Source organism: Strigops habroptila, chromosome 3, assembly GCF_004027225.2.
Source record: "Strigops habroptila isolate Jane chromosome 3, bStrHab1.2.pri, whole genome shotgun sequence".
Taxonomy (NCBI): Eukaryota; Metazoa; Chordata; class Aves; order Psittaciformes; family Psittacidae; genus Strigops; species Strigops habroptila.
In genome coordinates, this window is record NC_044279.2 from 37,683,625 (window position 1) to 37,705,910 (window position 22,286).

General features: G+C 38.3%; 1 protein-coding gene across 10 annotated transcripts in view; it reads left to right on the plus strand.

The window, feature by feature from the left end:
• Positions 1 to 22,286, plus strand: part of FRS2 (fibroblast growth factor receptor substrate 2) — a 51,912-nt gene that overhangs the window by 24,103 nt on the left and 5,523 nt on the right. For 6 of the 10 annotated variants that reach the window (XM_030477975.2, XM_030477974.2, XM_030477978.2 and 3 more), the window contains 3 exons: positions 14,594 to 14,699; positions 17,230 to 17,321; positions 19,216 to 19,402. In XM_030477975.2, coding sequence (XP_030333835.1) covers positions 17,256 to 17,321; positions 19,216 to 19,402 — 253 coding nt within the window. In that variant the 5' untranslated portion in view covers positions 14,594 to 14,699; positions 17,230 to 17,255. Of the gene's footprint in view, positions 1 to 9,728; positions 11,683 to 14,593; positions 14,700 to 17,229; positions 17,322 to 19,215; positions 19,403 to 22,286 lie in introns of those variants that run through there. The other 4 variants (XM_030477981.2, XM_030477982.2, XM_032919789.1 and 1 more) reach the window with 3 other exon arrangements.

The window sequence follows — 22,286 nt, forward strand, 5'->3', positions numbered from 1 at the left end:
ATAAATGATATTTTGCATACGTTTAGGTGGAGATGTACATACTAGCTGGAGCATAAATAAAATGATCTCTGGTCAAGCTGTGCTAAAGGAGCTGTGATCTGGGTACGGCTCGAAGTCCCAGCTGAGCTAAGCACACAGCTGTTTGTAGCCTTGCTTCCCCCTGCACATTCCTGCCTTCTCTCGGTTGTGCCAGCTCTGTCACTAGGCCAGCAGGAAGGCAGCTCAGGAAGCTAAATCGCTGAAATGTAGCCTTTCAAAAATATATTTTCTTCTGGCCTTGCTCCATGAAGCAGCTGTCCATGGAGACTGGTGAGAGCCAGAGCTCACCTGTGGCCAGGAGCAGCAGGAGAGCCCATTGCTGTACCTCTAACTTGTGTAGCCTCCATACACCAGGAGTATCACATGCTGAAAGGTGGCTGCATCTGTTTCTAAGCAGCTGTGCTGTCCTGCTCTCTGCACTGCCTGCCTGACTCTCCACACTGCCAGTGCATCACCCCTGCCTGGTTTCAGCAGTCACCTCTACCCTCTGCTCCACTGGCACCCTTGCAACTCTCCATTGCTTTCTGCAAAGTGCTGGTCAAACTGGAGGGGAAAGTAGGAGGGGTGGCGAGGTGAAATGTGCCTTGAGCTTGTGGACTTTGATTTGAGGAATGCTGGTTTAGGAGATGTGGTGGCTGGCATATGAGTAGGGACTCTTCATAAAAGAGACAATTTGTCTTCTCTAGCCAGTAAAGCATTTAATGTCAAGAATACTTCAGAATCTACAACTCTTGTGGAGGTCTGCAGGACTTTCAGAGCATCAGTAGTACATTTATTTTCATTTCTCATTTACAAGGCCTTTTTAAAGTTTGATAATAAAAAATGTCTCAGAAGAGCTACTGTTTATACCTTTTAAGCTAATGCATTCTACCAAGTGGTACTACTTCAATATGCATTCAGTAGCACAGCTGGCACAGAATGAGAGTATGATCTGTGTTGATGAAAGAGTATAATGTAATATCAAGAATTAATGTAGTGTACCCCAGGAGCATACATGTTGGTTGGTGTGTGTCTTCCCTCACAGTTTATGTGTTTTCCACTGTGGAAGTTCATCAGAAAAAAATAAAAAGGAAAGAAAAAGAATTGTGTAGCTGTGAAGGGTAAATTTGGAAGCTTTAGTCCCAAGTAAAGACAAGACCCTGTTGTGGATTTGATACCATTTTCAAAGGGGGCTATGGGTGCTGCTTTGACGTGGTACTGGTAATAAAGTCTTGGCATGTTCAGCAGTCTCTAGAATTAATCCTTCATGGGGAAAAAAACAGGCTTTCAATATAGCCATCAGGTGCTAGCAAAATCGATGGGCATGGACAAGCTTGTCCATGCTAGCTATAAACCAAATCAGCTTGTTTTCGATATGCAGGAGTGTTTGAAGTTCTAGTGTGGTATTTTAAACTACATCAACCTCATTCTTAATATCTAGAAGTTGCAGAAGTTTGAAGCACAAAAGATTGGCTCATAAAATAACACAGAAACATTAAGCCAGTGTGAACCCACATGTAGAGATTACCACTGAATGCAGTTTGTAGAGAAACAAAAAATCTGTGTGAAGGCTTTGAGGGCTACAGTATTTCAGGTGGTATTTGATACCGTACAGTACTCAGAATTCCTCATAGCCAAGGAGAGGTGGAGGTCTGTGGGGTTTGTCTGAGGGTGAAGCTTCAGGCTACTGTCCCAGCACCAGGAAAGTTTGGTGTGCTTCTTAGGCTTTGATTTAGGATTTAGTTTTATTCTTTTAAACTGAATTGTGTCACTGTTTTGCTCATTCAGAGGGGATTAGAGCTGAGTCCTCATACGTACTTGTGAATCCCAATCTTGGACGTGACTGCTGTGTGAGAGCATGAGCTGCACATATTCAGGCATCGTAGTTCTCAGTTAGAAAACATGAGTGTACTATCAAGACAAGAATTCAGAAAAGTTATTTTTTTATCCTTTAAGATTATCTGCTACTTAAGATAACAGGTGATAATTTCAATACAATAAGGTGGATATGACTTTTCTGGATAGTTGAAGGTACCAGTTGACAGTTTAATCCTGAAAACCTTCCACAGAAACTGTTTTCTAAATGACACCTAGCCTAACTTGTTAGTGGAAAGAATCTTATGGAAGGACTTGTTTAAATAAAAGTATATATGACTTTTTTGGAGAGGGAAGCTTCATTTTATTGTAAACTTCTGTTCTTCAAAAGGGCATCTTCACTCTGCAAACAGTCTTTAAACTACAAATGTGGGACAATAAAATCCTTGAAGAAGCAGCTTCACTAATGTCTTGGGAAAAGTTCAGTCTTACAAAAAGAAGAACATCAGAATTTTGGGTGGGTTTCCCTCCATCATCTCATCCCGGCCATACTCTTACAGGTAATAAAGATGTAGTTGGTAATAGTGATTTAAAAAGGTGTCCCAGGGGCAAAAAAAGATTTAACTGGTAGCCAATCATGAGGTCCACAACTGATGGTGTTGAGGAATTTTTAAATGTGGCTGGGTTTGCATTCTTATATTACAGTCCCTTATTTTGAAAAGTAAGAGCAAATGGTTACTCAAGCTGACTTTGTAATGAAACCCATGGTTCTGGGACAGTTATTTTACAGTACAAATTACAGATAAAATTAGTTTATCTTTCTAGGAAGAATGGTTCAACAAAGTTCAGTGCCTATTCAGATCCTATAGGATCTTGGTATTTGTAGGTAGGGCAAGGTGGTATTTGTTTCTCTGATCTCTTAAATTACTTGACAGTCATTCTCTGATATTTCATTTGGTTGTGCTCTTGTGTTCAATTGTTTAACAAGCAGCAAGACTTGTGCCCGAGTGGTTTAGCCGGGATCCTTTGTGAGAAGCACAGGACAAGAAAAAAATCTCTGGGGTCCTTGTTGACTGGTGATGCCAAACTGATTTTTTTGATGATCTTTTGTATCTTTTAACCATCATCAGGTGTTGTGGTGTGGTTTTCTCAATCTTCAGCTTCCGTAAATCTTAGGAGGGGCAGCTATTCACTGTTTTTCTTTTTCCTCCCTTTTTTTTTTTTATTTTTTTTTAACATGTTTTAAATATGTGTCAATAGCCTCTTTTGAGGATGCACTAACAGGGAGAGGAACTATATATGCAGTGTGATGCAACCTCAGCGCTATCCTCCTTGTGTTAGGCTGCAGGCTGTTCCACTGGCAAGTGGTCCATGCTGTGGTCTGATCAGAGGATGGGCCTTACTGCTGGGAGGGAGCACTGTTGTGGGAAAGATGCTCTTCCTTATCGGGACAAGCTAAGCTTTAATCTTTGTTCTGCTGCTTATTCTGGTGTGTAGACACTGACACGCACATGCACAAACACCCACGTTTCCATTCATGTTGAATATCATTCTAATATTACTTTTGCAGATCTTTATTAGGAAGAGAGCTATATAAATCGGACAATTCATTATGGATTCTGTAGAAAGGTACGTTTATTCTTAGCTAAAACAAAATGCTCCATGGTGATAGCATTGGGCAGCAGTTGTCTAATGTAGTATAATAGTCATCCAACAGAATAAAGCTTTGTAAAGCTCGGTATTGAGAGCTCTGGGTTGCTACAGAAATTTCTGTGGTGTTTCAGCAGTGTTCAAGAAGGAGATGTTTTATAAGACACAAAAAGGAGCTTTTAAAAAAAAAATTGAAATATAATACAAGGAAATGGACCTTTCAGCTGTATTAGTTATAAAGCGTTGGGAATAAAGATCTGTTGTTTAGTTGAACTTTGCTCTCTACTGTACTGGTAGATCAAACTACAATTTTTGGGAACTTCCATCTCAAATAGGAAAATACTTTTTAGGGCATGGAACATGGACTAACGGGGAGCATGTTAAATTACTAACAAAGGAGTACTCAAAACTGAAGAGGATGTTATAGTTATTTAATTATATAGAAGTTGACTGTAAGAGATTCAGCAGTGAAAAGAAAGTGGATGTACAAATATGATTATATTTGGGTTTTACTTAAATCTGCCGGACAGATTCTAATAATCAGAATTTTAATCAGTCGGTGTAGCCCAAAGCATGGACACGTGTCTACGCAGTCAGGTTACCATGGTTTAACAAGTCAGCCACATTAACTGAATGTAAGTATGCTCTTTTTCTTTGCAAATGCAAAAGAAAAAAATACTAACCTAAACCCACTTTTTGGCAGATGCAGTTCAGTGGTGACAAAAGGTACCCTAGGGTTGCGGATCTTAGTTCTCATGAGCTACCAGTGAAGAGCCTACATAGTCTTGATTTAGAGGAGTAACTAGCTATTGTTAATCTTTCCCTTTCATACCATGAATTGGAGTCACAGGGGACGTAAAGTTAAATGATTATTAGAATTTCTCCTTAAAGTGGGAACTAAAAATGGGCAAGAAGCATTTGAGGAAGCATGTGAACAGAACTAGGAAATTCAGGAGTCTTTCAAATGTGCTGTAGAGAGTTCTGTGCAGAACAGGGAGAAATGAGAAACACAAGAAACAATTTTTAAAAGAACCCAGATTTAATGATATCTTGGGAGGATGGGATTGTCAGTTTTCCAAGAAGCAAAAACCATATATAAAAGCTAGATGTTCAGATAAGGCCAGGTTCCTTGTATCCAAGTGCTAAGAACTTGCTGATAGCGAAAGAGGAACCAAAGGATAGATGAAGAAAGGCACATATTGAGAATAGATACTGAAACTGTATTTATCTTCTTATTTATTTTTGTAAAACATGGTGGCGTGGTCTTGATTTTGATAACATCTTCCTGAATCTGCGTAACATTTCAGTAAGAAAGACCTTGGAGGTTTTTCAGTGTTGTTTCTGTTAATGTATGAGAAGACTGGGTGTGAGACATGTCAAAAATATAAAGCAAAACTTTTCCTGAAATGTTTGAATAAACAATGTTTCAGAGAATAAAATATTACAAAATATAAACTCAATGCCTTTTACTTAATTACGAAATTTGGCACTTTGCTGGCTTTGAAGACCTGGCAAAAGTTGTGGGCTTCAAGTTTTAGAAGGCATTTGTGGTTAAATATTGGGGAGCTGACTCACTAGTTAAACAGACTCAAGCCAGGCATCCTTTTCAAGAATTAAACTAGATTATCTCTTCCTCTTAGGCCCCATTACTTGAATTAATTGTTGTAGCTTTCCATTTTATTTTCCCATCTCCTTGCCTTTCTCTTTGATCCTGTATTAAAAAAGCCTTTCCATAGCACTAATGCTTAAAACTTCAATCCCGTTTCTGCTGTTTTATTGTTGTGTAAAAATGATACTTTTTGTATATGCTATTCCTGAGAGGACATTTTAAAAGAGATTCAGAATATCCAAGAATAAAATAATTTAGAAGTGCTTGCTTATTTAACCTAATGTCACAGTTTGGAGTTTGATGTTCTGGCTGTTTCTTTTAAAAGGATGTAGTTAATCTGGCAGTCATTCACAGAAAACAATATGGTGGTGTGGATCTGGAGAAATTGTTTGAGTAAGAAATTGAAAAATATTTGCATGTGTGTAAGTTGTTTTAAAAATGATACCAAGTAAAATATAAGTGTTGTTTCTCTGGAAGTTTAGAGCAAGAGGCTCGTTTTTTGGAGAGTGATTAAAGAATAGAAACAAGGAACGTTGTCCCACATCCTCAGAAGGATTAATGGGGATAGTGGAGCAAAGAGCTTGTGTGCTTCTGTTCAAGATGCATGTTCATTAAAGACCTAGAGGTTTTGAAATGTGCTGAGGTGAAGATTTGAAACTTCCATTTAATGCTGTGTATATGTATGTGTACACATATTGAATGGAACAGTTGTATCAACCTACTACCTGGATGAAATGTGTGATTACTTTCTATATCGCATTAGGCTAGGCCAAAATACGGGGTTGCTATACTTCAGGATAAGGGATTGCGGGTCTTAGAATGAAATGCTAGTGGGAAGTGGAGAGGTCTAGGATCAGCATCACATAAATCAGTCTTAAATGTCATGAAGTATTTAAGAGTTGGCACAACATTGCTGCCTGCTGCAGTTCTCTCTGCTTGTCTAACTCAGCTGTTTGAGTTGGTCTTTAATCTTCAGTTTGACTGTAATTGTGGCAAATATAAGAGTTTTTCAGTCAGAATGAGCATGTGTTTTTAAGGAATTATGGATGAACAGCGTTCCAACAAATGTTTAACTAACTTACCTAAATCTCAGCATTTTGCTAAAATGATCACTTTTAAGGAGAACTGTAGAGAATTAATTTAATGCTAACATGCCATTTTGAAATTTTACGTAATGACTCTTCAAGATCAGTTGGCAGTCCTCAATTTAAACAAACCAGCAAGGCTCCTCATATGCTTTTCTTTATGGTTTTTTTTTTTTTCTCTGCTTTTTAAAATGGTATTGGGTATTTTTATATTGCACTAAGGCAGAGTGAGGTGTGGAGGAAGAAGCTGCTGTTCACTTTGAATCCAAATACACTGTTACATACACAGCAAAACAGATCGAGTTGTGAGGATCTGGATGCTAAAAGGGACGAGTGAGAAAAGAGAAGAAAGCCTCCTGTGAGTCTGAGAAGCAGGCGGTTGGCAGCGGCAGGAGGTGCCGGCAGAGGAATGCTGCTGAGAGGGCGAGTTCCTGGTGTGATCCTGCATCAGCCTCCTCGCCGCGTGTTCAAAGCGGGCTCTGAAGGCGGCGTGCCGAAGTGGCAAGCTTGTGTGCTGGAGCTTGTGTGTGGTTGCAGTAATTTTGTTTTCATAGGAGCCAGAAGGCTTTTCAGTTTAGCTTGGGTCTTGCCAGGTTTGTTTTTTGTTGTTGTTTGGGGGTTTTTTTCTCCTTTGGAAAGGGCTGAAGAGAGAAAAGGAGCATACATTTATTGCTGTATTTTAATCATAAGTCTGACAACATGCTCATTTAATAAAAATCTTGAGGTAAAACTCCACCTGTTAGCATAAGCAAAGTTATAAACTAGATTCTGCAACTTCACCTCTACCATTCATAGTTTGTTTTCCATAATTGCAGCCAGCGGCACCAAACTCTTTCTCAGTATGTTTAGTTTCTCCTTGGATCTCCTTCACTGTCGTTTTAACTCTGTTATGGTTTGTTAGCACTTCTGCTTTTTCATCCTTGTAGTACTTAGGCATGCATCTTCAATATTAATTTTCTTAGTAATCATTGCCAAGTGGATGAAGGGCAGTGATTATGTTTGACCTTAGTTCAGCTTGCTTTACTATTAAAACACCATGTCCCCAGAATACATTCGCTGTTTGGGGGTGAATCAGAATTGTAACATTGCCATTTGTCAGACTGTGCAAGGCAAGGGCCTTCCAGGACACCTGGAAGAAGAGCAGTTGATTTGAAGGATGGTGGCATGCTTCGGCAGGCAAGGAGAACATTTTGTGCCCCTTTTGCTGTATTTCTCAGGGTTTCTTCCTGTTCTGCTGAACACTCGTATCCCTTTAAAGCTCTGTGTTTCCACAGGAGAACATTCCAGCTCTGGCACCTCTTACATGTGTTCGGTCTCCAAACATTAAAGTAAATTAGTCAGCCTTTGCTGATGTACAGAAATCTTTTACTTTTTTTCCCAAGTAATTATAAAGTGAAGAGGTCCTTTTTGTGACCATTGGGGGAATGAGGCTCTTGGAGCTGACCACACTCGGTAATTGCTAGTTCAGGGCAAATGTCTTATTTTGGTGCTACATCTCTTATGTGCATGTGAGGTCTGGTACGTGGGAGTCCCGTGTTCCAGAAACCTAAGTTTTGTTTTCCAATTGAGAGAACTTGGCTTCATGGTAGTGAAGATATGCTAGCCAAAATAAATAGAAGGTTGAAGTATGGACTATTTTAAGTCCTAAGTAGGATACCAGGATTCTTAAATCATATAGAATTTGCCACCATGGATTACATCATGACTCTGAAGACACAGGATTTGCCACATCAGATAAATAGGTTATCCATTTAATCCATTGTACTAGCCAGTTACGAAACGGGCAATATTCAGCTACCAGCAAAACTCAAACGTCTGACTGCAGTACCATTTCAGCTTTCTTCACCTATCTTCTGGAAGGAATAACATGGCAATAAACCAATCGTTATTTTACTCAGTAACATTTTTTCTTATGTGGTAAGTTGGTTCCTCTGTTTATTAGTCTGTTTGCTGTCTCAAATGCCTGTAGGATTTCCACTTGCATCCTAAATTTGTTATGTGTGGAAAAATCAAATCTGCTTTGCTTTAGTGACAGCTCTGGTTAACGAGCAGAGGATGTGCAATGAGTGAGTTAGAAATTGTCTACGTGTAACCTGAAACGCTCAGATTTATACTCTCAGTTTGTACTTAATATCTGAGGTGACAGTATCCAGGTGAAATTATTCCATGCTGTAAAATAACCATTAGCATCAATAGTGCTCAAAAACCCTTGAGCTGAGAAAATGACTTTCCATAATGCATCCGGAGGGATTTGGCTGTGCTTTCTTCAAGTATTTCCAGTTGTGAGAGTTTAAAAGAGGAGAAAGACGTACTGGAATGAGCTTCAGGGAGGGGCAGTTCTATGCTGTGTGGCGGCTCATAGGGTAAACAGAAAAACAAAACAGAAGTTGAGTGGAGTTGCTAGTGTTTGAAGTAATAGAATATGTAAGCTTCACGTTCTGTCGTAAGAAGATTTTGGACTGGTAAAGGTAATGTAAACTTTGCCATTGTTTGGGGTGAATTTATAAATAGAGGACTTAATCTACAATTCATGCAATATCTCTTAAAGTGTGTTTTCTCTTTGACATAGTATGTCCTCAGTATTCTTCATGAAGGATCTAGAGAAACAGGCTGCTTTATAAACTGCATCCCATCGTTGCTGCTTGTGTTCTTGCAGGGTGAAAGTTCACTGTTAAACAAATCTAAATACACCAGTTGTAATAAAATATCAAGCAATACTTAACATGGTATGTAAGGGTGGGAATGATGAAACATGAAGGATGTAAAATCTGAAATAATTTTATGTTTAGTATCATTCTGTAAAAAGTTTATAAGGAAAAATAGATCCTTAAGGGAAAAATGAGGCACAGGAAGAGAGATGAAAAGTAAGTTGTGGAGTGGTTTATATCTGTTTGACAGTGATTTTGTTTCCATGTAATCAAAGCCATAAAAAAGATGAAAAATAACTTCTGCTTTAAAAGAAATCAGTGTTAAGACATCAGTAACATTCCTATAAGAAGCCATTCATCCGACTGTAATGAAATTAGATTTCTTGTTTTGCATAAGTCACCACGTATTTTGTGTGTGATTAGTCTTGTAGCATGTGCTGGCGGATGCACTGATGATCGTAGTAATACCTGCTCTGAACTGGGGATGCTTCCTGTCTGAATCCCTGTATAAATGTAAACATCCAAACACTTGGAGGCCACAAATGTTGAACTTTGAGAGAAAATAACAAAGTTAATTTTTCCTATGTCAGTGTGTTCAGTTGTCTAGCAAATTGTTTGTGATGTCTACTCCTAGTGTCTAAGTCAGATGCAATTCAGACAACCAAAATTTGGACTCTGTTTCTCATACGCTAAATGGAAGGAGGTCAGTCTCTGTGGAGCGAAGGCCTTGACTGACAGTGTTTAGCTTAGTAACCTAAAATGCAGGATGAATCTGGTGTCTACTTAAATAATAAAAACCTTTCCTCCCTGCTCCCTTGGTTTTCCTTTGTGCCTTTCCACTTGGAGTATTTATTTTTTTCCACCCCCCAAGTGAGGTAGGGGGGAAGAAAAAGGTCTAGAAGAGGCCAAATCTAGAAGTGTGATTGGTCTGTTCCTACACAAAATATTTTAAGTGTTAGCTATCTTAAGTAACAGTTTTGAGGAGGTTAATGTATATTTCTAAGGAGTTTTATAAGAGGTGGCAGCATTAATATGCATGGATGAAGAGAGAAGGGGGAGTTTTACTTAATACTAAGCAATTTGTGCATATTTTTTCTACAGGTACAAATAATTTGCCATTGCCATCACTTCTGATAATTCCTGAGAAAGGAAGGAGAAAGAGCCCTTTCTGGGCTCAGGGCAATCCTTTATGAAGAGCTAATTCTACTTCTACCTTTAAGCTACAAATACAAAAGAATTCATGTCTCTTAGTGGAGACTTCATGGGTTTTCAGAACAAAAAAAAGTAAATTGTTGTCTCCCACTTTCTTCTGCATTTTGTAGGTTGAAGCTACATCTTCTTAGCTGAGAGGAGGTTCAGCAGAGGCACCCTCAAGCTCTCCCATTTCAAACAGGCTCACACAACAGGCATCAAGGAACAAGAACCCCTGCTCATAGCTTGCCTACTCTACAGTTGATTTGGAGACATGCAACTATGTCACAGGAAAACATGGCTCCAATGTGGCGTATAGCTTAGGTCAACAACAAGGCAATTGTAAACCTTCAGGAAGGCATCCCAGGAGCCTCCTGATTTTCCTCAAGGTCTGGTCCCTACTGCTGTTACAGACCTGTTGTTACAAACAGAAGGTTGAAATTTGGCTTTCAGCCAAATGTGCACCACTTTATCCAGGTTATGATATCCACAAGGTCACGGTTTCTGTGAAAGATACCATTTTTGTTAGGTGTTCAAGTAAACTTCTGCACTTCTGTTATGTGGGCTATTGCCAGTTGTTCTTGAGACGAGAATGCTTCATGATGAACAGTGCCCAGCACTGACAGCTCCAGGATGGAGAGTCATGTGCAAGTTAAAAATTTTCCCTTTTGTGGTAAAGTATCTTTTGCATGGTACATGTAAATTGACACACAGCACAATTTGAGTTTGAAATGGCGTGTATGGTCCATTCTTTCAAAGTTTTAAGAACTTGGGAAGAAAAGATGCTAGCCACTTTTAAATTGCCTTACTCCCTCAATTACTGGTTTTAGCAGAATACTTATTTTTAAAATAATAGTTGTCTTTTCATACATGTATCTCATGTTCCCAAATAACTTATTTCCACAGAAATTGATGTTAAATATAGAGGGTTTGATAGTACTTCCTTTTACTCTACCTTTTAAGTAAATATTTTAAATAAGAGTAGGAAATAAAAGTGCAGAGGAGTTTGGTGTTCTAGTAGTTGGGATTATGTCCTTTTACATACATAAATATATATATATATTGATTTTTTTCTACATAGCTTAGGCCAAATGAGAAACGGTCTTCGAAAATGGTCGATGCTGACACTTTAAATTTAAAAGTGGATATAGTCTTCTAAGTAGGACAATTTGGAATATTATAGGCAAAAATGACAGTATAAGTGTGTATGTCACTTAGCTGTGATCAAAATAATAATATTTTGATGCTTGATAATATGAGAACAAATAGGTTCAAGTGCTTGTCAGCCTGCGTGCTAACAACCTGTACACAGGCATCTTTCTCCAGTTACTCCATTGTACTCATTGGGCTTTCTAGATATTAAAATTTCTGAAGGAGGACAAAGCTCCAATTTATTTTTTCTTTTTTAACTACAGTTTTGTGGTATAAAACACTTAAAAATTATGTTAATGTGCTGTAGTTACATTTTCTGCTCTCTCCTTATAGGTGTAAGAGCAAGGCATACAGAGCATCTAGCACTGTGGCAGCTAGTGGTTTGGAAGGCCACATTTTCATTTGAAAAGAATACGTGCAAAAGATGGGTTTACAGACAAGGCACCTTCGCTTCCTGCTACCTCTTCTGGGGCATGCTATGGTTTGGGGTTTTTCCTTCCCTGAGTTCTAAAAGGTGTGTGCTAGGAATTAAAATATCCCCCCCTCGGTTAATGTTGGATTCTGCAACCAGAGCATGCAGAGCTAATTTAATGCCAGGTTTTACACTGGCATTGCAACCGTGAGCAGAGTTTAATGGGCAACCAGTTATCATGAGTGAAAGGAAGAGTATGACTGCAGCTTGCCCATGTAGCTTTTCTTACATGAGGGGAGCGCACATGTTGTTCAGACCATTCCCAAGCTGGGGACATGGCAGAATTGCAAGTGTCAGCCTGTGGTTTTAAAAAAATACCTGCTGTACTTACACTGATGCTTTGTCTTCGTTGACTTTTCAGAGGTTAGCATAACTTGTTACCACTGCTTAGTCTATGAGGGAAAAGGACATGTTTTATTTTACAAAGCCAAGTAATAAATCTTTCGGAAGTTACAGCAGTTCCTAACTTTAACTCTGTTAACAAGGTTTAGATAAGTGCTGGTCCTGGTTTGTCTTGCCTGGAATTTTTACCTTGCAGTGCAGTAATGAATGCATTGGAGAGAAGCAGAAAATACTCACCATTCCCCTGCCCCCTCCTTGCATGACTGCACCCAACCACCACTGATACTTCGTGAACGGGAAATTACAGCTCCTAAATTTGACATTGTAGACATAACTGAAAAGATCAACTTTTAGGGTTGTGACTGTGACAATGTCTACTTCTCCTCGTATGTTTAAATTTGGGTAAATATTTGCAATCTGGGAAGATTTAAGAAAATCCCAAACAGAGTAAATAGCCAACTTGTAATTGGAAACAACTGGTTGGAGAATTTTGTTATTCCTTTACATTTAAAAGAAGCTGGGTGCTGTAAATTCATGTGCTTTCTTTTATCCATTAAAAACTCTGTTTAGATCACTTAAGAATCATTCTTAGGTAACTGAAACAGGCTACTCGGCTTTGGGTAGCCAAACCATGTGAAGGCTTTAGAACTTTGCTAGAAAAATATCAGGGTAAATACCAGTGCAAACACACCTGCATTAGTGAGGCTTGCCTGTGAAAAGTTTTAATTTTATTATTTTTCTAATGATTACCTGTAAGATTCCACTGGAAGGGGGGTGTGTGTGTGTGTGTGTCAAGCTTTCTGCTCCCTCTTTCCTTTCTCCTGTTCTGAAGATTTTTAGCAGGGAATTTGGTAAACTAAGTAAATCCCAGTCATTAGTGCAGGGGCTAAGTTTTCTGAAAAATGGGCAGAGATGAGTAAAGCTGTGATTCCGTCCCCAGCTGGCTCTGGCACTTGCTAGGCTCTCTGCTGAGCTGGTTTGGTGTGTTGAGCCAACAAAAATGTAACCTGACCAAAAAAAATAGTTAAATAATACCAGCTAGATGGATCAGGCCATCATAGAACCAGAGTGCTGTGTGTGTTGCTGAGGGATAGATCTTGACTACAACTGTGTACAATTTTGTCCAAGATCAAGAAAGCTTATGGCTAAAGGGCAAATAAATTATAGGATGGGTATGTGACTTGCTCCAAGTTCCGGGTACTAAATACCACTTACACACAGCAAAGAATCTGTGTGTCTAGTACATGTATGCAAAATGACATATCTATCAAGCAGTTCAGTAAGTTTATCCCTCTACCTTTGTGAAATCTAGGTTTTAGTTTCAAGTTAAATACAAGTTGTTTATTATTTCTTTTTTTAACGTCTTACGACAGTGCACTCAAAGACTTATGTTGAGTCCATGTCATCCTTTTGTGTTAACTAGGATAGCTTTATTGGATGAAACTTGAAATATCAGTTTGTCTGGTATCCTCTTTCTGATATTAAATAGTAAATTCTGATAGCTAATATTAAATATAAGGGAACAGTAAAAAGGAGCTTGTCTGTGTTCTAAGACCCTTCTAAATATCTGCAGCTTATAGACTTTTTGAGCCAGATGTGACATCCTTGAGTTTAAGAGCTCTTCGTGGAGCTTGCATTTGCCCAATTACTTTCTGAGTCTTTAAATTTCTGGAACTCATTCCCACAATATGTTGTGGATCACAAAGTTTAACTACATACCATGTGCAAAACTTCAGTGGGGTTTTTTTTTTGACCCTGCACCTTAATAGTGTCCACTACTGCTCCCTAATGCTTGCACTTGGAAAATACTCGTGCTTTATTTATCTTCTCCATGTCACCTATAGTTCTGTACTCATCTTTTCTGACCTCTGTGATTCCTTTTTCCAGGCTGAGCAGTCCAAGCACTGTATTTCTGGTTTTACTCTGCCTTTTTTGACAGGGGAAGGCACGATTGCATACATTACCACATCCGTGGGTGCACTGGAGATTCGTACAGTAGAATTGTATTTTTGGTTTGGCTCTTTGAGTTCTTTCCAAACAATTGTTTCCTTTATGATAGCTATTGAGCTAGTTTCTCATTGAACTGCGTGACTACCTGACTACCTGGCTATCTTTCCTACCAGATAGAGCTCCTTTGCTAGGTGTGTTATTTTGCATTTACCGGTGCTGCAGTGTTAGCCATACAAGTCAGCATTTGTGTATGTTCAGTAGGATAATCAAGACAAAGTTAGGCAGAGGAAGCTATATGTGTTTTTCTGTTTGTCTGCCATGATTTGGTTCAGTATGTGCTAAGGATAACGCAAGCTTCACATCTGTCATTTCTACACACTGAATTGAATGGGAATGAGTGGAGTCCCCAGCGTGACAGGCTACACTGCAGAAAAGGGACACCAGATGATTTTCTTCCAAGACCCAGCTAGGCACTGAAATGCTGGGGAAGCTGTATAAAATCAATCTCTTGTCTAAAACTCCACTTAAGATGCATCTTGGCCATCAATACCTCACTTGACATAATACTGCCAAAATAATAATTTTTAAAGTATGTATTTTTGTTATTTACTAACTTGCATTTTAAAATGCAGAAAAATTACATTTCTATGTGCTCTTCCAGTTCTAGGTCAAATGATTAGTTCTGTGACAAGACAGCATGACATTTTGAGTATGACAGAAGCCCTGATGCTGCAGCAGAGGCTGGGAATATTAATGGCCAAATCTAGGTGAGTGATTTTTAAATCTGCCAGTTCCCTAGCTGCTTCATTTCTTCCTCATAGTCTTGGTTTGCAGCTCTCTTTTGAACCAACATTGCAGTTCCTGATTTTCTGAAGTATTAATATCAGAATATATTGGAGACGAAGTATTGAGCTTATATGATTATCAGTCAGATACCCTTTCTTCTGTCATTCTTGAGATACAGTGGCCATACTTCATACATCTTCATATACTTTATTGCAAACTTTCTGCTTGCAACTCTAGTGATTTTTCCCAAACTATTTTGCAGTTAAGGAGTTTTTTAAGTTGTTTTAAATTTGCAAGCACCTGCCTCCAACAGATTTTATCAGCTATTTTATGCTGAATGCCAAGAAGTCATGATAGTAAAACAGCATGCTGCTATCTAGTTCTGTTTCCACTTTGTCAAAACATTTGAGGAGGTCTAAGACTGGGCTTTATTAAGTGCAAGCATCTGTGCCTGAAGGCTGCTAGAAGCCTCTACAGCTATGACTGCTGTATGGACCAGAGCTTGAAAACCTTTGCTGCAAATTTATATATTCATTGTGAATCTGCATTGCAGCTATTGTCACTTGTTGGTCTTTTTAGCAGTGAATTCTCAGCATAAATAGGGTACCATCAGTAGGCTAACAAGACCAACATGAACATCACTGTAGTGAGGCATTGTGGGGTGCAGGGCAGGAACTTAGTAATAGGTTTTATTACCTGTATCTCCCTTTCTAAACAAACCAGGCAGAGTTCAGAAGTAAAAATTCTGTTGAATTAACTATGACATTGATGTGTGAAGACTATTAAAAGTAATCTGTAATTGAGAGAGTGATTTGAGTGATGAAAAAGATTTAGGACTTCACTATGCAAAAATCAGTTGTGTGTAGCATAGCTTCACTCTCTAACAGTAGAAGCAATCAACCCCCCAGTTTCATGTTGATTTGGGCAAAAAAAGCTCCATCAAATTAATGCATGTTTTTGTGTTATGGCCAGAAATGACTTTAGAGAATCCATGATTCTGACTGTGTGTCTGGCGCTTTGCCTGTTACTGGGATTAATCCAAGCCGTATTGTTACCTTTTCTGTTAAATTCTCCATTTCACCTCTGCAGGGGTTTGGTGGCAGATTTATACAGTCTCTAGGGTAGCAGTATAACTTTTGAGTGGCTTTTCTGGTCAAGAAGAGGGGAAGAGTTAGCTGCTCTTCATTGTATTCCTTGCACCTTACTTCTCAGCAGACTAAAGTACTACTCGGGTACTACTGCTGCATGCTAATACAAATGCCTCTCTAGAAAGCAAGTCCCAGTTTTCTTAAGGTGACATCAGATTTTTTTTTCCCCCTTTAGTCAGGCAAAGTTACCAACCAGTTCCTCCTTCTTGATTCCTAATGTCATATCTCATGTTGACTTACTCTTCCAGAATTTTGCCCCACTTTTCATTTTTGTAGTGGAAATTCTAGTTCTGATCCAATATAAAGATGATGTAAATGGTCAAGTTTTCTTTTGTCTGACTTTCTCATATTTCTTAAATATGAGACTTACCACATTCTGCAAAGTGGTAGAGGGAGGAGAAGGTTGTTGTGAGACTTGATTCTGTGAACATTTTATCGCACCGTTTTATGAAAGTTCTACCATACATAGAAAAATATTTAAATGAAAATATTAAAAATATCAAATATTTTTATTTCCTTATTTTAGTTGAATATTTTTTTGTTATATTAGTTGAATATTTTACTGCTTTAGAGCAAATGAAGTAGGCTCTGTAACACAATCCAAATGGAACTTAAAAAAACCTCCAAGTTTTGAAATATTTGTGTTGAATGTGGGTTTTTTGCCTTCCCTTGACTTTGATTGCATAGTTTTATGTACACTGCTATATGGGAAGTATTTCAGTGTGGAAGCACACAGCTTTGCTGCATTGCTGCCAGCACAGGGCTGCCTCCAGGCCTGGAACGCCTCCACCTCCTCTTGCAAGCCAGCCCTGGAGCTGCTGAAGCCAGGGCAGCTCTTCAGGATTGCCATGCAGGCTCTTTGTGTTGCCTCTGCCTGGTAACCTCCTACAGCCCAGGGCTTGTATGGGCGTCACTAGGGCTGTGCTCAGCAGCCTCGGCCAGGGAGTGCTGATTTAGAACTGGAATCCGGAGAGTTGCCCTGTGTAAAGGCCCTGGTTTAGGAGATGAGAATCGCACCCAGTGAGTAGTTGGGTTTTGTTTTCCCCCAAGCTGCTACCATGGGAATTAAGGTGACAAATGGGTCTGTTTGGTAGTTACCTCAAGTTGAATTATTGGTAGGACTTTAACAGCTCGGTGTTGCCACTCCTTAATGCCAAATCTAGTTTAACTATTTAAAAATATTTCTAATATTTATGTTGATTTTTTTTTTTTTTTTTTTTAAATTGCTTATGCCTGTAAAATTCATCATGAAGAACTGTAATTTCAGGGAGCAATTTGTTTTGGGTTTGTGTTGATGATACTCTAAATTTTCTTCAACTAAATGATATTTTTCATGTTTGGTTGGGTCTTTTTTCCCCTTTAGAGATCACATGGTTTTCTAAAGAAGTCATGGGTAGCTGTTGTAGCTGTCCAGATAAAGAAACTGTCCCAGATAACCATCGAAACAAGTTTAAGGTAAGCAACTGATGTGATCTGTTATGAATTATTTTGTTGCTTTCTTGCAGAGTAGGTAATTCTGTTTTCTTAAAAATTTCAATGAAAAAAGGGTGAGAACTGCTGAACAGTTAAAACATTGCAGAGTTGAAGGTGTCCATGGCCACAGGTTTCTACTGCCCCTTTGAGAAATCCTCTCTTACCAGCAATGACAAGAATTCTCTAGATGGATAGGCTTGTTTGTGACAGTTTTGATCTTCAGGAAGGAGCAGCAGTCCTGTGCTTTTGTTGGTAGAGCCCTAGTAAGTGTTGTTGCCTCTGTGAGGTTATGGAAGTTAGGAAGGGAGTTGTGAGCATAAGAGAAGATCTTTTGGAGAAGCGTGATTGTGGACCTGGATGTGGAGTCAGCAATGGAAAATTTTAGGATGCTGATTTTATTTGAAGCTCACTACTGATTATAGTATTTTGAGAACTTTTGTCCTTTACTTGGAGAAATTTTATTTATAAATGTGCTTCTGTCCCTCATATCCCTGGAATTTATAAAGCTTGTGAACACTTGTTCATGTGCTTAACATACTTAATGTGAAGCTGCTGAAGTCAGTGACTTTAAGTAAACATACCTTTGCATAGTCGCATAAGTCAGATTTGCTTCTGTGCTTCAAACTGTCTCTATGAGTTGGCAAAGAAATGTAATGCTTCCATAGTGAAAAATGATTCATGCATTGCCTTAGGGCAACACCAGAATGAGCTTTAAAGCCATGGGAATTTCTGGAAATGTTTAGTATTATCAGTAGAAAAGGCTGAAGGATAAAATATTTTTCTGCTTTCTTGTTTTTTATGCATTTGACATCACTTTGTGTAGCTAGTTCCTATTTTCCTCCTCATAGAATCTCTCTATTGTTTGTGTGGGTCACTGATTTAGCAGCAGGGGGGAGAAGATGCAAGAATGTAATTTGTAAAATGAAGAAAGTTGGCATAAGCCTCAGTGGCAGATGAAACTATTCCTAATTCTTTTCCTAATTGACTAGATTTCAACTTGAAAATCTCTCTTTAAGGAGTAACATTAATCGATACCATAGGGAAGTTTTTTTGGTAGCTTTTTTATTGAGCAAGACACAATCCCACTAGAAGCAGCATTGTGAGACAAAATACATGCAGAGGAATCTTCTAGTTGAAGATGTCCCTGCTCATTGCAGGGGGGTTGGACTAGATGAGCTTTGAAGGTCCCTTCCAACCCAAACTATTTCTATGAGTCTGTGAAAATAGACATTGTCCAGATTGCCTAAAGAATGCAAATGACCTCAAACTGGTTTAAAAGTAGAAAGGAGATATTTAAGCTTTATACACATTTTCACACAAGGTAATCATAGGATATTTGAATTATTTTTGTTTTTTTTGAGAAGGCAGAAAAAAAGTCTGAAACAGTCTGGTGATTCAGCACAGTGCAAGGCTATACAGTGTGTGAAGGAAGCTTTATCTTGGAGCCCCTTATCCTTTTTCATTCCTTTACCCAACTGATAGTGGGGTTATATGACAAAGCAAATATTTTTAGAAACGGGTCTCTAAAAGATTCCATTATCTGAGGTATGCCTTATCTGGATGGAAATACTAGAACATGTACATAAAGCCAGTTTAAAAAAATTTAAACTTGCAAATCTATTTTAAGTTTCTCTGTGGATTTTACAGTAATGTCATGTAGTCTTACTTGTATTGCTTTTGAATATGTATTACTTTTAATTCTGGGTGGGGGAAGCAAAGGAACTGGTTTGATGAGGTGTTTTATGTTTTTAACTTTTACCTCAAGGATCATAACCAGTACGACAGAGCAGGTGGAGCATATCAGGGAAACGGTAGTAGTAGTCATATTGATGTTCAAAGAGTACTTACCTAATACTATTTAACTTCCTTTTTATAGGTTATTAATGTGGATGATGATGGTAACGAACTGGGTTCTGGCATAATGGAACTTACAGATACAGAACTAATTTTGTACACCCGTAAAAGGGACTCTGTAAAATGGCACTACCTCTGTCTCCGTCGCTATGGCTACGACTCAAATCTTTTCTCTTTTGAAAGTGGCCGAAGGTGTCAAACTGGACAAGGTATGTGAAATTTTTGTATATAAAGCTCTTTGGAAATGATTTGATGTTGGAAGACACTTGCCCCCCCAAAAAACCCCCCACCCAAAACATATATTTGCCTGTTCTTTGGCAAGAGTTATAAAGGCTATACTTTTATATGAGAAGGTGGTTTCTGGAGGAAGAAAGCAAGTTACCTTATGAGGAATGATCTTATGGTAAATTGAGGATTTCAGTTGTGCATAGTTTTTGGCATTGTAGGTCTGGAGCACTTCACGCTAGTATGCGTGGATAGCTCTGGTCAATTTAGGAGATGGTTTTGACAAGGAAATCCTTCTACCTCAGAGGTTGACTTGACTTTCAGAGAAGGGCAGTGAAGCCTGGAAACTCTGGAGGAATCTCCTTGGAATTCAAAGAATTCTCAATTTTTAGATTTTAAAGGACTGGAGCACTGATACGAACTGGACATCCCTACTGTATTATTGTCTTCAGTAACACACTTGTGTTTCATCATCTAAACAAATGCCACTTTCATTTATATCAGTGATATCATTCTCAAATTCATACTGTTTGTATGAAGTGCAATCTCCAGATATGCTCAGTTATTTTTTGTGTGGCTTTAAATGGAAAAAGATGGTTACCTTTGCGGTTCCCAGATCATGCCTGCCTTGGCCAAGGTTGGCTCCCAGTGAGAAGATACAGGCTTTTGTCTCTCTTCACTGCAGCAGTCCCCAAGGGGGTAGCTGTTTTGGTTGAGGTCTCAGCCTCATTTTGCATCTTTCTACTGGGATGTAGCTGTGTGTAGCTGGAATTCTTATGTGTTCATACCTTGTGAAATTAAGTTGCATTTTCATTTTCTTACAGATTTTTAGCATTTACTGGAGGTTTTATCAATAATGATATTTAGCAATGGCAGTTTTTTAAAATTTGACTGTAAGAAATCAGTAAGATGAAAGAACTTGACCATAAACAAAGCTGGTCAATCTCCATTGTCAGAGCAGACAGTTGGGGTATTTAAATAAGAGCTTAGAAGGCATTGTCAGCTCATCTAATGAGGAATGGAGATGTTTTCAAATGTTACAGTACACTCCATACTGAACTAAATTCTCAGACTTCTTAGAAGTGATAAACTTGGTTTTGGAGGAAATCACTTTAATTGATTTTTCAGCTTTAATTTACTGCTTCTTCTAAATATGTAAAATAGATAATAATAAAATTAAATTGAAAATACTATTTTAAAGGTTCTTTTCCATGATCTGTTAACAAGTGTGCAAAATTTTCCACTGAGTCTAAATGACTTTTCTGCTAGCCTCCTCTTTTCTTTTTTAATAGAGAAGATTAAGCAGGCTGGGTAAGCAGGAACCCTTTCCTCCCTCTTTTGTTTCTTGCCTTCCTTACGTAATATTAAAACTCTGTGAATATTGAGAAAAAAGAAATCTGGCAGAAAATGTTCTCTCTGCTGCCTTTTTGCAGTGGAGCATTGTTCCTGAGACCTACACTGGGCTTTGTGGGCACAGTTGCAAAACTTCATCTTCACTTGGTGAGATGACCAAGAAGTTTTTCATTTGAGTATACCCTGAATACTGCCCAGCAACTTGTACTGATTGCATTACTTGGTATTCTTGTTTGTGTTTTACATTTAATCTCTAATTATATTAATTGATGAGTTGTCAGAAGGCACTGATTGCAAAACAGTGAGTTTGAGCTAGGTATTAGAAACCTGGAAGACATGTTTTGGGAGCGCAGCTGATAGATAATTAAGGGTAGAAAACTTGGAGGAGATTGTGTGTCACCATGTTGTGTCAATGGCAGATCGCATTGTATTAATGTGAACGTATTTAATAAAAATCAAGGTTTCATCAAGTTGGTTTTGCTTGCAGTTTCAGTGCCAATTTGGTTCACCTCCTATTGTAAGGAACCAGCAATTTGGAAACACTTTTTTTAAACAAATATGTAAAGACAGCTGAATTTCTCAGAAACATGCTGGCAGCTTTTTAAAGTTTGTGAACCTAGATTTTTTTTTTTTTTTTTAATTTACTTTTTGTCCATTAAGATATAAGTATCTCATGTGAGTTTTCATAAATACACAAAAAATTAAACATGGATTATTGTACTTGAACTGGATCATGGGTTGGGGAAATGGAGTAGAGAAGAAGCTCTGCAGCTGCTGTGTTGCAAGCATGAAGCTTATTCACTGCACCAGCTGAATATTAATTGTGGAGTGTCATTCCTCTTAGGCCATTTGGTATATTCCCAGCTGGGTTTTTGTGAACTTCTGCCATGTGGAGCCTTTCTGGTAGTTCTGATCTGTCACAGTTCTGTGTCCTTAAGTAAATATATGATGATAGTAATTGCCAGTGTATTACCATAATTGTGCTTACAGAACTAGCTATTTAGGTAGGTAGTTTTAGTAAAGAGTGTTTTAAGATTGTAATACTCACTTTAAAAACTGAGCACCTGCACCCACGTTTAACAAGCATGTCAACTTTAACTTCATGCTTTCAATGGAAGAATAATCCAAAGCTGCGACTTTGCTGGTGAGGGTAAGTTGGGGCGCTCCCTGCTGTTTGAAGGCAAAGTGGCACAATACACACGCAAAATACATGGTATTGCTGCTAACTTTGTGTTCTGTGTCTATCCTTTAGCCTAAAGCAATTGGTTTGTTACTGTCCGTTTCACACAGTTTGTCTGACTAGCTTTTCATTTTAATCTTCTTAAAGAAACCAAACTTTTATCCAGTGTTTAAATTCTTCTTTCCTGTTGTGCAGGTATCTTAATTTTATGGTAATTTAATAGCAACCTGGTTTAAAAAATATGACCTTGTAGCACCATAGTAGTTTCATTTAGTAATTTTGGTTTTTTTGTTGTTTTGTTTTTTTTTTTTAATTAATTTATCAAACGGGTATCC